At 46.3% G+C, this 20,025-nt stretch overlaps 1 protein-coding gene across 1 annotated transcript; it reads right to left on the bottom strand.

Annotated features, from left to right (window-relative positions):
• Positions 1–17,791: 17,791 nt before the first annotated feature.
• LOC114508342 (beta-defensin 103A-like) lies at positions 17,792–19,339 on the bottom strand. Its single transcript, XM_028526253.2, has 2 exons — positions 18,994–19,339; positions 17,792–18,041 (listed from the first exon to the last, which is right to left on the bottom strand). The coding sequence occupies exons 1-2, from the start codon at positions 19,049–19,051 to the stop codon at positions 17,896–17,898; spliced, it is 204 nt and encodes a 67-aa protein (XP_028382054.1). The 5' UTR covers positions 19,052–19,339; the 3' UTR covers positions 17,792–17,895.
• Positions 19,340–20,025: the final 686 nt, after the last annotated feature.

Raw genomic sequence — 20,025 nt, 5'->3', positions numbered from 1 at the left:
CTCTCTGTCATTTGGGTCCAGTGGGGACTCTCTGAGAGAATGGCAGGAGATCCACACCCTCTCTGTCCTCGATGGCACCTGGTTCTGAATGCACCCATGAACTCAGGCTCTGCGAGGTCTGCGGGTGCCACCCAGAACCTCCCTGTTGCCCTGAGACCCAGCCGAGTAAACGGTGGCCCCTGGACCGGGACAGCCCTGTGCTCCATGCCCAGTGTGGTGTGTTCAGAGACCAAGGAGGGAACATCCATCCCAATTTCCTCCTCTCCAGTCAGAGGATGTTTGAGAGAGAGAAACACCTACTCACATAGATTATAATCCTGTGTAGAGAATGTATCAATGCATTTGTTTCAGATGTGGTGGGAAAAAGTCCATAATCCAGGGTCATTTTTGACCAGTGTTCTAAGGAGACGTTGGAGAGAGATGTGGAATGTGGTCACAGTCCACTCTGTGTGCTCGCTAGAATGCCGAGCTTCCGAGGCCTCAGGTGTTGGGGTGGGTGGAGGTGCGCTCACAGGAAGCTGTGGGAGCCATCAGGTGTCAGGGTGGGGGTGGCCCCCACAGGGGAATTTCTGATGTGCCCTGGAGAATGGCACAGCCAGGCATGGAAGGACGTTGTGAAGGATACATCACTGGCACACCACTTCTCTGTGGTCACTTTCTTCCCGTCCTGGTGACCAGGTTGGCTCTGGGACCTGGTCCCTGCCATCCTGACCCTAACCCTGTCCCTTCCTGGCCAAGCAAGCCTGGAGCACAGCTGGGTGTGCAAGGGGGTCTCTGAGCTCTGTTTGGACTCATCAGGTTTCCAAAATATTTCTCTGGTCTGGTGACAGGTCTCGGCCAATATTGTGCGGGTCACCCTGGTGATCTCATCCTGTGTCTCTGAAGAGTGAGGACAATCCCCTTGCAAATCCCAGTGCCACTTACAAACACCAAATAACGACAGTCGTTTTTACAAAGTGAGATGGAGTGTCATCTACGATCTAGGGAACACTCTCATTCCCCAGGGGTTCCAGGAATGAGCTTTACAGCTGTGGATTTCATCCCTCCTCTGTTTTCCATCTGGACCCACAGGGGAGGAGGCTGTGTCCTGTGTGCGTTGCTTTAAGGAAGCTTCCTTGGGGAAATTCTACCCACCGCTCAGGGCCTTGGAGGAAGTTGAAGGGAGTTAGAGCTTTTCAGGCTTTTCCTGTTTGGTGTCAGTTCCGACCCCTACTGCCTACAGTTTCCAGTATCAAAGGAATACTGGTATACTGATATTTAGATGTCCACCGTGGAAGAGGTGGATTGCAGGATTCTCCCACCACCATTTTCCAATGCCAGAGAGCCATCAGAAGCATTTTAAAGGAATTTTTATTGACATACACTTTTCATATCACAGTGTATGAGCCTCAGGTTTCATTATAAAGATCTCCTATTTTTATCTTTTGTAAAATGATTTTCCCAGTAAGTCTAGTGAACATGCACTACCAGATTATAGGTTTTTCCTTATAATGAGGACTTGCCAGTTCCACTCTCTTAGCACGTTTCAGATACACACACGGGATTATTAACTGTACTCACCATGCTGTGCCCTGCATGCCCTGGATTGTTGCCCTTTATAACTGGAAGTGTGTTGGGTGTCAGACCACGCCCACCTCCCCCAGAGACCACCCGTCTGTTCTCTGCACCTGAGTCAGTTTTTAAGATTCCACCCACAAGGACTTTAAATGGTGGTTGTCTTTCTCTGCCTACCTTACACCACTTAGCACAAGGCCCTCGAGTTTCCTGGATGGTGTTGCAAAGGGCAAGGTTTCCTTTATCCTGGTTGAGCCATGTTCCTTGGCACATATGCCTGTGTTTCTTCACTCATCCATCCGTGTGGGAAACCTCGGTGGTTCCTGTGTGCTGCAGGGGGCACAGGCGGCAGATACCTTTCCTGGGCAGTGTTGTCATCCCTCCAGACAACAGTATTCTTCTGTACTTGTTGCCCCACTTAGACCCGCGCCCCCATGTACATGTCACATGATCTGTATTCTCCTGTCTGTCAGTGAGCATGAAAGATGTTTTGGAGTCTTAGCTACTGTGAATATCCCTCTAGGGACCAGGAGAGTACAGATATCTTTCTGAGGCCCTGCTTTCTTTGCCTTTAGGTGCACATTTGGAAGGGGATTGCTGGATCGTGTTGTAGATGTATTTGTAGGTTTTGGGGGAACGGCCATATTGTTGTCCACAGTGGCTGTGCCTGTTTACAGTCCCTCCAAACATGCAAAAGGCTTCCTTTTCTCCCCATCTTTGATCTTCTTATTTCCTTAGTAACTATGCTAACAGGTAGGAGTTGATACTGAGATTTCGATTTTCATTGCCTTGGTGATTAGTAATTTTGATCATCTTTGCACACACCTGTCGGCCACGACCGGCAAAGGAAACCATCAACACAGTGAACAGGCAGTTTAGGGAATGGGAGAAGTATTTGCAAACCCTGTATCTGACAAGGGGTTAATATCTGAAATAGAAAGGATCTTCGAACTCAGTAACAACAACAACAAAGAACCCCTCATAAACATGCAGAGGACCTGAGGAGCATTTTGCCAAAGACATACACGTGGTCACTGGACTGTTGATAGGGACTGCCCTGAGTTTGTAGTTGCTCCTGGTGTTACACCTCAAACTCCTTTAAAGACACAATGTGACCTGACCCTGCATGAGGTCACGAATAAGGGTGCAGAAGACTGCCACTTGGTGGCAGCGCTCTGTGTCCCCTGAGATGCAGAGCTGTGGTCCTGCTCCCTGAAGCTTGGGCTACAGCTGAGGCCTCCTGTGAGTTCTGCCTTTGTCCTCAGTGACCCAGTGAGAGCGCTCCCGGTGGCATCCATCCTCTCCAGGACCCAGCATTGGCTTTTCTTTCCCTGCTGTGTGTGCGTTGTCTTCCCCCCTGTTTCCTGTGGGTTTATCTCCTTCCATGCTGGGTTATTGGTGGTAGAAAGTCAGCCTGTTGATTTGGGAGCATTTCTCATTTCTACCATACAAGCATTAAATGTTAAAATCTCTCTCTGAGTGCCACTTATGTTGCTTGGCTACAGTTTTGTATGTTGTCTTTTAATTCCTGATTTGTTAAAATGATTTTCTGATTTGTTCTGTGATTTGTCCCGGACCCATTAGAAACATGCTGGTTAATTTCTGCAAAGTTGGAGGCTCTCCAGATATTTTTCTGTTATTGATATCTTTTCAATTCTGCTGGAGATACTGACATACACTGGATGATTTTAAATTGCTTTGATCTTTGAGACTTGCTTGATAGCTCAGTGCGGGCTGTATTGTGTAACATTGTAGTGTATTCTGCTCTTATTGGGTGAGGTGTCTAATAAATTCCCGCTGGGCGTAGTGGCTGATAGGGTTTTTCAAGTCTTATACATCTTTACTGATACACTGATATGTTGTCTGCTCCATTTTTTCTCACAGGCAGATAAATGTTGAAATACTCACTTACAATTATTAATTTGTTTCTTCTCTCATTTCTGTTAGTGTTTCTTGAAAATTTTTGCAATTCCGTTATTAGGTACATTCTGAGTTAGTATTTCTGTGTGTTCCTGGTGAATGAACGAACCACTTTAGACTGGAAACTGCTCCTGCTCTCCTGTTTAGTTCTGGTAATGCTTTGTCCCAAAGTCTCCGACGTGATTTATTCTCAGTTAGCTGAGTATAGAGCCTGTTTTCTTTCTTTGGATTAATATTTCCAAAGTTATCAATTTCTATCCTTTCATCTTTAATCTATCTCTTTATGTTTGATATCTCAAGTGATTTTTAAAACATAAATAATGTGCATCTCAGTCTCATCTTGACTGTCTCTACAACTTTTCCCTTTAAGACTGAGTGTCTAGGCCCTTAGCAGCTGAATTCATTTCTCCATGTAGAGCCACGTTCCACTGGAATCCACTTTTTTCTTCTGCCTAAAGAAATAATAATTCTCCTCCTCCTTCTTCTTCCCCTTCTTCTTCTCTTCCTTCTGTTTCCTCCTCCTCTTCCTCTTCTTCTTTCTCTTCCCCCTCCTCCTCTTTCTTCTTATTCTCTTCCTCTTACTCCTGCTCCTTCTTCTTTTTTATTTTAAACAGTGCCAGTTTTTCCTGGTGAGGATTTTCTAGGAATCCTTATTGAGGTTTAATAATTTATACCTAACCTTAAGACTAGACTTGCATTTTTAGAGCAGTTTTAGGTTCACAACAAAATTGAGGGGAAGGTACAGAGATCCCAGATGTACCTTCCACCCCAACCTACACAGCCTTTGATAGTGAGCACACCCACCAGACAGTGGGGACACTTTTGAAAACCAACAACCCCAAACTGACACATCATCATCACCCAGAGTCCATTTTACCATTTAAAAAATATGTTGTTTATTTGCTTTCAGAGAGAGAGAAAGGGAAGGACACAGAGTGGGAGAGGAACATCGATGTCTGGTTGCCTCTCAGGTGCTCCTTACTGGGAAGTTGGCCCTCAATCCAGGCATGTGCCCTGACTGGGATTCAAACCTGCAACTTTATTTTTATTTTATTTTCATTTTAATCATTTTGCAAGTACAGTTTTCTCCCTTTTACTCCCATTCCAGCCCACCCACCCAACCCTCCCCACTTCCTTCCCATTACCACCCTCCCCCTAGTTTTTGTCCATGTGTCCTTTAAATTTGTTCCTGCAAACCCTTCCCATTATCCCCTGAAATTCCCTCTTCTCTCCCCTCTGGTCACTGTCAGCCTGTCCCCTATTTCAGTGTCTTTGGTTATATTTTGCTTGTTTCTTTGTCTTGTTGATTAGGTTCCTGTTAAAGTTGAGATCATATGGTTTTTGTCTCTCACTGCCTGGCTTGTTTCACTTAGCACAATGCTTTCCAGCTCCATCCACGCTGTTGCAAAGGGTAGGGGCTCCTTCTTTCTTTCTGCTGCATAGGATTCCATTGTGTAAATGTACCATAGTTTTTTGATCCACTCATTTACTGATGGGCATCTTGGTTGCTTCCAGCACTTGGCTATTGTAAACTGTGCTGCTATGAACATCGGGGTGCAAAGGTTCTTTTGAATTGGTGTTTCAGGGTTCTTAGGATAGAGTCCCAGCAGTGGAGTTGCAGGGTCAAAAGGCAGATCCATTTTTAGTTTTCTGAGGAAGTTCCATACTGTTTTCCATAGTGGTTGTATCAGTCTGCAGTCCCACCCACAGTGCACTAGGGTCCCCTTTTCTCCACAAGCTCTTCAACACTTGTTGTTTGTTGCTTTGTTTATGATGGCCACTCTGACCGATGTGGGGTGGTATCTCATTGTGGTTTCAATTTGCATCTCTCTGATAGCTAGCGATATTGAGCATCGTTTCTTGTGTCTTTGGATCTTCTGTATGTCCTCCTTGGAGAAGTGTCTGTTCAAGTCCTTTGCCCATTTTTTAACTGGGTTACTTGTCTTCTTAGAGTGCAGTCGTGTAAGTTCTTTATATATTTTGGTGATTAAATCCTTGTCTGAGGTATCATTGGCAAATATTTTTTCCCATACAATGAAACCTGCAACTTTTAGGTTCACAGCCTGATGTGTAATCTACTCAGCCACATCAACCAGGGCTTACATGCAACTTAATAAATAAGCTTATTTTTTTCTGAGAAAATGTTAATCTATCATTATTACTAGTAGTGGGCAAACTTGGAAAAACCTTTTTAGTTTCTTCATGCTTCTCCTTCCTTATTTGTCAGGTGGAGTGCGTTGTGCACACTATGTTTTTGTCAGCTATGATGTTAATCTGTTGTTACATACTTCAGTGCCTCAGTGGATTAAGAGACACTTTGACCCTTCTAATCTGGGCTTCTAGGTCAGCCACTGGCTCATCCTACCAGTTGGATCTACCGTTTACTCGGTGCCATCTGGGTAAGACACACGAGGAGGAGGAGGAGAAGGAACAGGAACCTCATGGTGGGAATTGAGTTCTTGGGTTACAGGAAGAACTGGCAGTGTCTGGTGGTGGCTCCTTGTTCAGTGCAGATCAGTGGAGGCAGGTGACCTGTGAAAGAGTTTGAAACTTTCTGCCAGAGACAAGAAGCCTGTCTTCCCAATGAAGGTGTGCAGTTGAGTCTCGGCTGTAATTTGAGTAGGTTTCGTTAATAGACGCATGGGTATAGATCCAAGTTCCTGCCTGACCAAAAGCATGACCTTGAGAGTTAGGTCAGCATTTCCTCCTTGATTCTCACTTCTGCTTAGGACTTGGAGGTTTGGTACATACTTCTTCTGCTTGAGAAAAACAATTAATTTAAAAACTGAGTTGATTCGGCAAATTATCCAGTCATTCATTCATCTTTATGGCAGGTGTCTATACCCCTTTATGGCAAGTTAGTTTCTTGTTTAGGAATATGAACAGCATCTCCCTTTTTAGGAGGTAAATAAGGAAGTAAGATTTTGTAAATGAAAATAATCTCTCCTTTTTTACTCAGTCTTTTTATCTTTGGCTACCTATTCAAAAGAGCGTGGATGCATCCTAGACAAGCTCTCACCAGGCGAAACTCTCCCAGACATCTCGAGCAGGTGAGACTTTGGGGACCACAATACTTCTTCTTCTTTCTTGTTAATGTTTAGACAATTAAATTAATTGGGGTGATATTGGTTAAGTAAGATTATATCAACTTCAACCGTAGCATTCTGTAATAAATCATCAGTACGTTACATTGTGTGCTCACCAGCCAGAGAGGAGTGTCCCTTTGTCACCACGTGTTTGAGCCCCTCTGCCCTCTTCTACCTCACCCAGCCCCCCATTTCCCACTGGTGCCCACCACACTGTTGCCTGTGTCTGTGACTCTGCTTGTTTGTTGCTTTATGTTTTATATCCCACGTGTCAGTGACATCCTGTGGTTCTTGCCCTTTCCCAGCTCACTTATTTCACTTAGCATGGTCCTCTCAGGATCCACCCATGTCATCACAGTGACAGTATGTTTTAATACAGGTTTTACATGAATGCATTATTGTGATAAAGCCCAGAAGAATCCAAGGTGATGCACTGAAGTTCTCCCCCATCTCTGCCTCTGTATCTCAGTTCTACTTTACCTTGTTCATATGTCTCCATTTTTTACTATGCCATGAATTTCTAAATCACAAGTCGTGTTATTATCTCACATTTTCACCACCTTGAACAGGGTGCCTTGAATAGAGAAAGTAGTCAAACATATGTTTAAATGAATGAGTGCTAGTACAGCAGAACCGGTCTGTGAATGAGTCAAAAAATGGATGCATGGAGGAAACAATGAGGGAGGGAATGAAGGGAAAAAAGGAGGGATGGAGGAAGGGAGGAAGGAAGAAAGAAAGGAAGAAAAAGAAAGAAGGAGACAGAGAGAATCTGATTTTTCTACTTATCTAAAAACAGCCACTAACATTAGGGAGGAGAAAGGTACATTATGACTAAGAAACAAACGTCAAAGAACTCATCAGAGCCATGAAGTAAGCAGTAACCTTTGGGGGAATAAAAAGAAAGGGATTCCACTTAATAGTTAAAGAGCTTTGGGGTCAGATTGACTTTGGTTCACAGTCCTTCATCTGCCACTTATTAGCTGAGTGATCTTGAAATAGCCTTTTGAAGCTCTGGTTCTACCTGTATCTTTGATGAGGAATCAAGTACCATGCTCCCGAGTCCCATCTCAGAAACTGGGAGATCAGTGGAGTGAGTGGCTGGCTGTACCTCTCCATGCAGAGCTGTGCTGGAGCTGACGTCCCTGTCAGGGAACCATCCCAATGCAAGAAGGGCTTCCCAGGCAACCTCTGGGTTTCAGAAATGACACAAGCTGTTGGTTTCTTCCATTAAGGTATAGAATGTCTCAGATAAATACTGCAATCTAAAAATGAAATTTGACCAAATTGTCTTTTTTGAGGGGTGGCCCATGAAATTAGAATCTTGTAGTAACCTTCTGTCATTTCTGAGATGGAAGAAAGGTGATCTTCAAAAGAACCTAGAATTGTAGGTAAGTTCATACAATTCCCCTCTGCATTTCACTTATTAAATGGCTCCACAGATGAATAAGTTTCCACAATTTGTTCCTTTCTTTCTTGCTGCAGCAAAGGTGAAAGGAGAGTTTTGAATCTTTGCATCAGCATTTGAATTTTTCACTAAATAGGGACCTATTTTAGTTTGGTGATGTTCACTTAAAAACAGAGTAAGTGTAGTAATCTGTTTAAATAAGTCACACTTAATTCTACACAGTAGCTCTGAGGGTTTTACTTCCTTGACTCTAGCAAAATAATAATAGTGTAATAATAATATTAATAGAACAAAGTGTATGGAGGGAAAGCTTTTGTCCACATTCCTACTTGCTATGCTTGTACCCTGAAAGCAATCATTTTTATTGACTCCCTAAATATTATGATTTATTCCCACCTGTTCCTCTGCCACATGTGGCTCTCTCCTGAACACCCACCTTGCAATAGGTTCCTGTACCCTTCAGAAGCCATCTGCTGCTGTCCTTTCAGGCAGGGACACCTAAGAGCAGCTGCCCATTGTCACATAATTAGGGTTTGGGTCAGGTCACGTCAGAGTGGGAAGAGAAGAGCTGAATGAGGTCAGCATGCATTATGATTCCTTCTGGACAGGGCTCAGTTTGGTGCAGAGGTGGGGGTGAGTCAGACTTCAGTGATGTCATTCACCCAGAGAAAGTGAGAATTGGGTACTGTAGACACTCCCTCCAAAGGGTGTTGCTCTAACAACTAAGCAAAGACAAGAGGCAGGTGAGACCAGCATCTCTGTGCTCCCCCTGCCATCTCTGTTGTCTTCCTTCTGGGGTCTGGTCCCCTGTTCTGTGTCCCATGGTTGGTCGTCTTCCTGCACACATAGCTCCAAAAGGACTGCTGTGCTACACCCCTGAACTGCCTCATGTTGTGTCCCCCTGGAGAGACACACTGTGTCTGACTCCTCATTGCCACCAAATGGATCACAATGAATAAAGCCATGTTTTCCTCAGAGACAAGTTCATAGATGAAGTGGGCCAAATACCCTCCCATAGAGGTTTTATAGCCAAAGGGAGAATTGGAGGTTTACCCACAGGAACCAAAAAGAAGGGAGGACTTGGGCAGCCTAAAGGAGGGAGGGGTCCCTTCCAGGGAGGAGCAAGTGTGGGGCCCTTGGCAAGAGGGTGCTCTGTGGGGCTTGGGTGAAGGAGGCACTTGTTGGGAGGGTGACATGGGGCAGGTCAGGGCTCATGGGGCTGGAGGAAGCTAGAGCCAAGTGTGCATACTGTGAAAGCACAGGGATCACTGAGGAGCTCAGGTGACCCAAAGGGGCCCCTGAACCGCAAAAACAGAGGAAGATTGCAGCATGGGGTCTCTGAAGGTCAGTAGGGGAGCTTCAAAGCGGCCCTCAAGAGATTTTGGGATCGGCCCGTGCGGTCTATCACTGCTCAGTAAGCACCATAACAAAAGGGCAAGATTCTTAGTTTTGTTTTTTTTAAAGATTTTATTTATTTATTTTTATAGAGGGAAGGGAGGGAAAGGGAGAAGGAGAGGGTGGGGGGAGAGAGAGAGAGAGAGAGAGAGAGAGAAACATCAATGTGCGGTTGCTGGGGGTTATGGCCTGCAACCCAGGAATGTACCCTGGCTGGGAATCGAACCTGGGACACTTTGGTTCCCAGCCCGAGCTCAATCCACTGAGCTACGCCAGCCAGGGCTAGATTCTTAGTTTTTAAACCCAATGGTTAAATTTTATTTCAATTCGAAGACGTTGGAAAGTTCTTGGATGTCTTCGATGTCTTTGTCTGATTTTTCTGTGACAACTGGTTCTTCCTTTTCAAATTACTTTCGTACACAGCATTTTACTCCAGGCACGACGCAGTTGGCTATTGCTCTTTTACCTCCTGGGCAACGGAATGGTGAGCATTGACCTCCTCTCTTCCCGCATGTACTAGGACTTATAAACTCAGAAAATCCTACAAGGAAAATAAAAAAGGGGCAAAGAGTGTCAGAAATCAAAGCACCATTTTCAAAAGCAATCTGTGTCTGCGTGTCCTTGAGAGAACCCTCAAGGTCATGGTCACCCCATTATGATAATAAGAGATGAGTCTGTAAAGTTAGGATCCCCTTTCCAGACAGATGAGAACTGCTGAGGTTCAAGAGGTTCCTTATGTTTCTAGAACCAGCTGCTTAAAGTCTCTGAGCTGGGGGCCTAGGGACGGGTGGGACTAGACAGAGCCTGTGCCCGTTGAGGACCTCCAACAGAGAGTCACCAGGAAGCCCTGCAAGGTCAGGTTCACACACACAGCCCAGTCGTTTCAGAATCAGAAACAGCCAGCAGGTGTTTATATTTAACCTTTGCTTTTCATATGATTTCCTCAGTGAAGTATGGGAGCTGAGATAGAGCTTAGGTGTAGACGTTGTTTAAGGAGAACCTAATGACTGAGTAACTGACCATTGAAAATAAAGATTGCCAGGCCGTGGCTGGCATAGTTCAGTGGATTGAGGGTGGGTTGTGAACCAAAGTGTTGCAGGTTCGATTCCCAGTCAGGACACATGCCGTGGTTGTAGGCCACAGCCCCCAGCAACCGCACATTGATGTTTCTCTATCTCTTTCTCCCTCCCTTCCCTCAGTCTTTAAAAAATAAGAATGAGGGTAGGACCCATCCATGCATTTAAAAAAAAGAAAAAGAAAATAAAGAATGCTTCTAGGACTACTTCTGTAGTAGTGTTTCTCATCTCTGGGAAGTATCTCATACTTCACACTTCCTCAATCCTCTCTTCCTGCCAATTTCAGTCTTTTGTCTTCCTTCCCCTCTTCCTGCCGTTCCTGCTCTCCCTCCCTGTTACCGCTCTGTGTTGGAATACAGCCATGTACAAAACAAATAAAACCACAACATTCCAAAATAGTTTTTGAAAGGTAATCGGTGACCTCACATCTCTATCTCCTGTTTCTCTCTCCCTTTCACCCAATTCCTCCTTTCTCCTTCTAGTCCATTTCCGTAACCTCAAAGACAAAGTCAAGCATGGGCATCCAGGGTTCAGAGCTCCAAGCCTTGAGCCAAGAGCAGCCCTGTTGGGGGTGTGTCCTCAGGGATCCTCAAGCCGAGAAGGCAAAGACACAGATGTCTCCCCAAACAGTGGCTGCCCACGTCCAGGAGGGGCTTTGTTATTCTCTAGGTTACTGGAGACTCCACCCTTCAGTATAAGACTTAGAAGGTGACACTCTACATGTTTTGACCTTAGACAAAATCCAATTTCTTGCTTTTATTGAATATGAAAAGCTACCCAACAAAGGCCGCCTCTGTTAGCAGCATCGGAGCCTGGAGCTCGGCGAGTAGATGATGTTTACGAGCTGGCCGGGGCTTCGGGAAGGCTCAGGGAAGGTTCTGCACCTGCTTCCCTGGTGGTGATGGGCAGGGCGCTTTGATCTCAGGAACAAGTGAGACACTCTCTTTGGTCTAAGAGTGTGTGTAGAAGAGAAAAGACAGAGAAGGGAGGGATGGGAGTGGGGAGACAGAAGAAGACAGGGGAGAGAGAGAAGGTGAGGGAGAGAGATCAGGGCACAGACAGGGACTGCCCTGCCCTTCCCACCTGTGCGGCCCCCAGGCTCTGCCCCACTCACCTGGCACAGATAGCAGGAGCACGGAGAAGAATGCAAGCAGAAGGTGGTGGAGCCTCATGCTGGCGGCTGGGAAGCTGAGCAGCTGACTGGAAGGGAAGCTGAGCCTTGCCCTTATATAAGGCTCCAGGTTCCTGCAGAGTTCAGCAGGGGCTGAAATTTGGGTGACTTCAGAGTAATTAAATTGTTCCAATCACCTGTTTCTCATGAGCAAGTCCTTCAGAGGACAAAGCATAACTAATACTCTTTATGCAAATTGGGAAGGGGAAATTCTGGGAGAACCTTCAGGTGGGGCAAGGACAGAAGCAGGGCAGGGCTGTGTTCACACAGGAATAAACATTCTGGAGCTCAGATGCTTGCCCTGTGCAACATTGAATCTCTCAATGCTGTGTTTCCTGTATAGTCTCAGGTCACACTAGGAACCAGGTCATTCTATAGTAATTGTGAGGAACAAGAGACAGGTGGGCCTGAGCCTCCATAGGTTACCAAGGATGGTGACATTCATATGGAAATTCTAAAATTTGCCATCATCCCAGGTGGCAGGTGATGAGACAGGTATATGCTTTGCTTTTCTTCCTCAGAGGAAATATGGAGGGTGAAATGGTTGCCCAACCTGTGTCCTTGGAGTTTCTGTATCACAAAGCCAGGGCATCTCATGCAGCTTAGGGTCACTCAGATACTCAGGGGACATGCAGCTGTACCTGACAGCAGTGCTGGGAGCCAGTGATTTGTCCTCTCCTAAGACATGTCAAGGCTGGGCTCTCCCTGTCATTCGGGTCCAGTGGGGACTCTCTGAGGGAATGGCAGGAGCTCCACACCCTCTCTGTCCTCGATGGCACCCGGTTCTGTTGACCTCAGGCTCTGCGAGGTCTGCGGGTGCCAACCAGAACCTCCCTGTTGCTCTGAGACCCAGTGGACTAAACAGTGGCCCCTGGACTGGGACAGCCCTGTGCCCCAGGCTCATGGATAGCATGTTCAGAGACCAAGGGAGGCGCATCCGTCCCAATTCCTTCCTCTCCAGTCTGAGGATGTTTGAGAGAGAGAAACATCTACTCACATAGATTATAATCCTCTGCAGAGAATGTATCAATGCATTTGTTTCAGATGTGGTGGGAAAAAGTCCATAATCCAGGGTCATTTTTGACCAATGTTCTAAGGAGACGCTGGAGAGAGATGTGGAATGTGGTCACGGTCCACTCTGGGTGCTCATTAAAATGCCGACTTCAGAGGGCCCAGATGACTGGCTGGGTGGAGATGCACTCACAGGAAGCTGTGGGAGCCATCAGGTGTCAGTATGGGGGTGGCCTTCACAAGGGAGTTTCTGATGTGCCCTGGAGAATGGCACAGCCAGGCATGGCATGACGTTGTGAAGGAGACCGTGTCACTGGCACGCCACATCTCTGTGGTCACTTTCTTCCCCTTCTGGTGACCAGGTTGGCCCTGAGACCCCATCACTTCCATCCTGACCCTAACAGTGTCCCTTCCTGGCCAGGCGAGCCTCTGGCAAAACTGGGTGTGCAACGGGACCTCTGTGGGCTCTACTGGACTCATTATGTTTCCAAAATATTTCTCTGGTTTGGTGAAAGGATGCAGCCAATACCAATATCTTTATGTTTGATATCTCAAGTGCTTTTTCAAAATGAGTAATGTGCATCTGAGTCTCATCTTTACTCACTTTACAATCTTTCCCTTTAAGATTATCTAGGCTCTTAGCAGCTGAATTCATTTCTCCATGTAGAGCCACATTCCACCTGGCTTCACTTTTTCTTCTGTCTAAAGAAATAATAATTTGTCTCCTCCTCCTCCTTGTCTTGCTTCTGCTCCTCCTTCTCTTTCTTCTCCTCCTCCTTCTCCTTCTTCTTCTCCTCTTTCTTCTCCTCCTTCTTCTCCTTCTCCTTTTTCTTCTCCTTCTTCTCCTTTTTCTTCTCCTTCTCCTCCGCCTCCTCTTCTTCTTCTTCTTCCTCGTCCTCTTCATCCTCTTTCTTCTTTTTCTCCTCCTCTTACTCCTGCTCCTTCTTTTTTAAATACTGCCAGTTTTTGCTGGTGAGGATTTTTCTAAGATTTTTTTTTTGCTGTTTAAAAATGTATACCTTCTCACAGGTTTGATACCCAGCCAGGGTACATTCCTGGGTTGCAGGCCAGAACCCCCAGCAACTGCACATTGATGTCTGTCTGTCTGTCTGTCTCTCTCCCTTCCCTCTCTAAAAATAAATAAATAAAATCTTTAAAAAAATGTATACCTTCTCTTAAGACTAGGCTTTGCATTTTTAGAGCAGTTTTAGGTTCACAACAAAATTGAAAGGAAGGTACAGAGATCCCCAATGTACATTCTGCCCCCGCTTGCACAGCTGCCCATAGCTAGCATCCCCATCCGGTGGAAGGGGCACTTATTAACACCGACACCCTGGCACTGGCACATCATCACCCAGAGTCTGTTTTACCACTAGTTTTGAAATATATCTTTCTGCTGTGGAACTCTAGGTTAGCACTACTTTTTTCTTTTGTTACTTATCAGCATTGCCCCAGTTCATTTCAGCTGTCATAGATATTCGTGAAAAGTTTGATTTGATTTCTCCTTTTGTTTCTCGGAATTTAAAGTGTCTTTCTCTCGGGCTGCTTTTTAAGGTTTTCTCTTGATCCGTTGGTTAATTTGGCTGTGATGTGTTTCGCATGGTTTTCTTTATGTTCACTTGGCTCAGTTTCTTTGAGCAATAAACTCTTTGGTTTGTGGCTTCATCCGATTTGGAAAATGGCTGGCCCTTCTCTCCTTAGCTACATCTTCCCTCACCCACCCTCTTTCCGACTCCAAACACGTGTCCCGTGGATGCTCGATGTTTTCCTGCAGGCTGCTGTGCATTTGCTTTTAGCTTTTGCTTCTTCTGTCTGCTTCATTTCTTCATTTGTTTGCATTTGCACAGGCTTGGGCCTATTTATCCTTTCCTCTGTCATGTTGTATGCTGTTAATCCAATTCAGTATATTTTTTACTCAGATATTGTTTTTCATCTGTGGAAGGTTCCATGTGGTTCTGTATAGCTTTCACTCATCTCCTCATCATGATGTATTTTTTTCCCTCAAACTTGGAGACATTTATAGGATTTGTAACAGTTCTTGTGAATCCCTTGTGGCTAACTCTATCACCTTTGTCGTCACAGGGTCTGTATGTACTAACTGATTTTTCTCTTGGCTATAGACCATGTTCTCCTGCTTCTTTGCACACCTAGCATTCCTGATTGGATTCAGTATATCATAAAGCTTATATTGTTGAGTGATAGACTTTGTTGTTTTCCTTTAAAGAACGTTAGGTTTATCCTGGCTCATGGTTAAGTTGTTTGTAGATCAGTATGATTCTTTCAGGATTAAAAAAAAAACTTGTCAGAGTAGCTTCAGAACAGTTAAATCTAGAGCTCAATGACCCTACTACTAATGCGATTCCTGTCTGAGGACTTTCTTGTGGTCTCTCCACTCTGCTAGTGGAAATGCATCTTTTCCGGGCTTGTATGTGCTCCTGGGATTTTCCCCCTAAACACTGCATGGTGTTTTCCTCGTGAACTTTCACCCTAAGTGTGCTCACATCAGTGCTCAGGCTAAGACTCACGGGGCCCACTCCGCAGCTCTCAGGAGCTCCACCCCCAGATGCCCCTTCTGGTTCTCTGCCCTGGAAATGAGGGTGCCTCTTGCTCTCAGAGACCTCCGTCGCTTCAACTCAGAGGGTGGCTGGTCTGTTGGCCTGGAGCCCAGTGGGCTGGAGACATCGTCGGTGTCTCTTCGATCGCAGCCCTGCTCTGCTGGTTGCCCAGTGTCTCACACATGGCTTCACACCTTTGTCTGGTTCTGTAGCTGTGTACTGTGGGAGGGCAGTCCCCACGGCGGTTACTCCTTTTGTAAGAGTTTATTTATTTATTTTATTTATATTTGTTTTTTAGAGAGAGGGGAAGGGAGGGAGAAAGAGAGGGAGAGAAACATTGATGTATGAGAGAAAAGTTGATTGGTTGCCTCTCACACACTCCTAATCAGGCACCTGGCCTGCAGCCCAGCTGAGTGCTCTGACTGGGACTTGAACTGGTGACCTCTCAGTTTAAAAACAAAAACAAAAAACAACCAGAACTAACAGAAAATTGAACTCTATGGAAATATGACAACTAAGGAGTTAAAGGAGAAACATTCATCCAGACTGGTAGGAGGGGTGGAGACAGGCAGCTGGGTGACGAAGAGTTGGGGCAAGGCAGTGGCCAGAGGATGGGGTGGGTGAGTCAGTGGCTGGTGGAGTGGGCGGTCCCACATTTGAGTGTGGATACACGGGGAGGAACAACTGGGGATCGAGACAGACTGTCCAACTCAGGGTTCCAGTACAGGGAAATAGAGCCTCAAAACCTCTGAGTAAAAAAACCTGTGGGGGCTGAGGTGGTGGGATAAACTTCCAGCCTCAGAGGAGAGTTCACCGGAGAAACCCACAGGGTCCTGGAATGTGCACAAACCCACTTACCTGGGGATCAGCACCAGAAGAGCCCAATTTGCTTGTGGGTAGCGGGGGAAGTGACTGAAAACTGGCAAAGAGACGAGGAAGCAGCACTGCGCCCTCTCGGACCCCTCCCCCACATACAGTGTCACAACGCAGTGATGTGAGTTGTTCCACCCTGGTGAATACCTAAGACTCCACTCCTTCTTATGTAACAGGTATGCTCAGACAAAAAAAAAAGGTCCAAATGGAAGAACAGATCAAAGCTCCAGAAAAAATACAATTAAGTGATGAAGAGATAGCCAACCTATCAGATGCATAGTTCAAAACACTGATAATCAGGATGCTCACAGAAATGGTTGAGTATGGTTGCAAAATAGAAGAAAAAATGAAGGTTCAAAAGAAACCTGACAGGTAAGAAGGGGTTGGGAAGAAGAATTCAAAGTCATGAAAAGTAAGGACCTGTATCCATGATTACTTTATCCAGCAAAGCTATCATTTAGAATGGAAGGGCAGATAAAATGCTTCCCAGTATAGGTAAAGCTAAAGGAGTTCATCATCACCAAGCCCTTATTATATGAAATGTTAAAGGGACTTATCTAAGAAAAAGAAGATAAAAAATATGAACAGTAAAATGACAACAAACTCACAACTATCAACAACCAAACCTAAAAAAAACCACAAAAAACAAACTAAGCAAACAACTAGAACATGAACAGAATCACAGAAATGGAGATCATGTGGAGGGTTATCAGTGGGGAGGGAGAGGAGGGGGAATGGGAGAAAAGGTACAGGGAATAAGAAGCATAAATGGTAGGTAGAAAACAGACTGGGAGAGGTTAAGAATAGTATGGGAAATGGAGAAGCCGAAGAACTTGTATGTACCACCCGTGGGCATGAACTAAGGGGGAAGGAATGCTGTAGAGAGGGGGTTACAGGGTGGAACAACTATAATAGCTTTAATCAATGAAATATATAAAAAAGAAAGAAAAGACTACTTATATGTATGAATTTATTTATTTGAGAGAAGGGAAAGGAGGCAGAAAGAGAGGGAAAGAAGTTAATCCTTTTTTGGTGCAAGGCACTTTACTAGGCAGGGCAGAAATGAGAAAGGCCAGGTCCTTGCCCTTTACGATGTGTCAATACTAAGACTGGAAACAGGCAAATGTGTATGATGCAGAAATCGAGCAGTTTCGTGGACAGGGCACTCAAGTCAGGACCGTGTGCTGAATCACAGGGGAGACAGTATTTCCTTGGACGATGAGCTGTGTTTCCAGGAAGGGGGTAGGATTTGAGATGGCTCCTGAGGAGGCGGGTTAACGTTTGGAGAAAAGCGAGGAGAGAGAGTCCACGCCAGGCATGAGGTCCGCCAGAGTGGAGGCGTGGGTGAGAGGAAAATGGAAGGATCATTTGCGAAGAGCCAGGTGCCCCCCTTTCTCTGAGGTGTAAAGTGCTCTGAAGGGCTTGGGGCGACCTCCGAGGAACGCAGTGATGTCTTAGAGACCGATTTGATGGGGAGATGCTGTGTCAGGTAGAGGGACAGGAAAGCTCAAAGGTGTGGGTGGTAAAACAGCAAGGAGCGTTTCAGGGCGAACAAGGGGTCCGATTTCCCTGGGGTCTAAAATCGACAAAAAAGGGGAAACCCTTGGAAACTCATTCAGGAGCCCTTGGGGTTTCTCCAGGAGATTGTACTTGCAGCTGGATCACAGGTGCGTCAGGAACACTTTCTAAGTGGCCGATTTGGCACAACCACCAAAATAGCCAGGGCTTGACAAGCACAGTCAAACTTGTGATTTTTTTTTTTTAAAAATATTTAATTGAACTTGGCTTGGACGAACTTCAAGCAGGCATCTTCTCACTCGACGACGGTCTCCTCGTGCCCAGGGGTCTGTCACTTCTTCCTGCGGCAGCACTTCCGGCCACGGAGAGAGCAGGTGCCTATCTGCTCCTCCTTCGGGAGGCAGCTCAGCGCCGCGCAGCGGCCATTCCTGGCTTTGCAGAAATACCTCTGCACTCTCGTTATGATTCCTGCATCGCCTGCGAAGAGACAGGGGAATGTGTGGGCAGGGTCTAGGGAGGCTGTGGGTATAAATACAGGACTTTTGGAATTCCTCAAGTAACCGATTTGTTGTCTTTCTTTTATTTTGCCTTTTTATTTTTTTCTTTGTTCTATGAAATCAGGAGTCAAGTAGAAGGTAGCACCAGGCATCCAATCAACAAAGTATGTAACGGCTACAGCTCAGCCACGAGCCCCCCATGGCACTGGCAAGTGTGCCCACGGGGAGCACCCACAGCAAGGGGCTCCTGGAAGGACCAGGCGGGCGGTGGTCGCTGGAACATCTCCAGGGCCCCAAAGACACCACCTCCAACCACTAAACTACTAAAATGGGAGCCTGTGCTTCTGTCCTCAGGTTAAGTTGAGCTTTCCTGTTGGTATTAAAATGTCAGTCTCACGTTCTTCATGCTTCATTAACAGGTATGTCTTTCTATTAGAAGGTGTCTTTTATGAGCTACTTAGTCTGTTAAGAGAGGAAGGACTTGGGTGCTGGGGGAAGAGGGAAGGGACTAAGGGCCTAGGGCTTGGGTGCTGGGGGAAGGAGGTAACCCCAACTGGTAGTTACAAAACAGTCATGGCGACATATGCAAAGCATAGGAGATAAAGTCAATAATAATTGCAGTAACTCCATGTGGTACCAGTTGGGGTTTTGGAAATATCGAGGGGACCACTTTGTAAAGTACATAATTGTCTTGTACACTGAAAGCCAAAACAAAACAAAATTGAAGGAAAAAAACCCCAGAAAAATAAAAGTTGATCAAAAAAGGTTGGGAAACCTGCTTTCAGGTTCTCGATCCTTCCAGGAAGAAGATTGGTGCCTCTTTCCCACACAACAAACCTACCTGGTCTCCACCTTCCTGAGGAATGAGGAGGGACTGACTTGAAGGACATGCTACCCATTCCTTCCACCTGCTCCCTCCCAGCCCGTCTTACCTGGAACGGGTGTCAGGCACAAGAGCAGCAACGCGAAGACCAGGTAGAAGATCCTCATGGCTGACGGCTTCGTGGCTCACAGAGACTGGCTGGGAAGAAGTGCCTGTTGGCTTTATAAAGGGTCCAGGTCTGCAGCCACAGGCAGAGTGAGCCAGGCTGCGATTCCTGTAATATCACAGTGATGACAACGTGACGTATTCCCGGTGCTTCATGCCAGTGTCTCTTACCTCACAGGCCACACCCACCGGGCCAGGAGTGAACCACGAGCCTGAGGGGTGAAGCCAGGTCTGCCATGAGCACACAGCTGTCCTCACGCCCTCTGGGCCTCGGGCGCTGGCCCCGGTCTGACTCCGATCTGGCTGTCGATGTGGATGGGAAGGACCTGCCTCCTCTTGGGTCAGTCCTGGGGCGTGTCGCTGGGAGATGACTGATCCCTGCTATGGTACTTCCAAGCTTTCTGCCTTCTCCCTAAAACCTTGGGAGTGTCTGTGGCCGCCTGGGAATCTCATGGGTCCAGCCCTAGACACACTCAGAACTAGGTGTCAGCTCAGGCTGGCCCACACCCCGAGGCTGCACAGGTACACCTGAGATTGAGGAAAAACAGGACCAACTTTTGGGTGATGAAGAAAGGGAGGAGAGATGGGCTGCATTCCTGAGGCCCTGAGCCCATGCCCCTTAGCCATCACGCGGTGCTGTGACTTGGGTGAAACAGCTTCCTCTCCATTGTCGTCTGAAAACTGCCCAGTTCATGAGTCAAGAAGGTGTCTCATTTTCTTTCATCAGAGAAAGAGAATGCCGGGATGATACATTGGAGGGCCTCGCATCTCCTCCTTGCGGGTGACACTTCCTATGCAAATGAGGGGCTTTAGCAGACACACTGCAGACCTCTGGTTACTCACGGCTCATGGCTCATGACCATTCAAGGAAGTCCCGGATGCAGGAGACGTCCTGCGGATACAGAGTCAATGTTTAGTGGGCCAACCGCCGTCTTTATTTCATTCATGATTAGATTTACACATTAAGAAATCCAGT

The sequence above is a fragment of the Phyllostomus discolor genome, chromosome 11, assembly GCF_004126475.2.
Source record: "Phyllostomus discolor isolate MPI-MPIP mPhyDis1 chromosome 11, mPhyDis1.pri.v3, whole genome shotgun sequence".
NCBI lineage: Eukaryota > Metazoa > Chordata > Mammalia > Chiroptera > Phyllostomidae > Phyllostomus > Phyllostomus discolor.
Note: the sequence above shows the minus strand (reverse complement) of the source record. Positions and strands in the feature narration are given on the sequence as shown.

Bases quoted from the DNA above. Each gene is read 5' to 3' on its own strand.
- LOC114508342 (XM_028526253.2), bottom strand. From the start codon at position 19,051: ATGAGGATCTTCTACCTGGTCTTCGCGTTGCTGCTCTTGTGCCTGACA. The intron at 18,042-18,993 runs GTAAGACGGGCT...GTCTCTTCGCAG, and splicing joins GTGCCTGACACCCGTTCCAG to GCGATGCAGGAATCATAACG.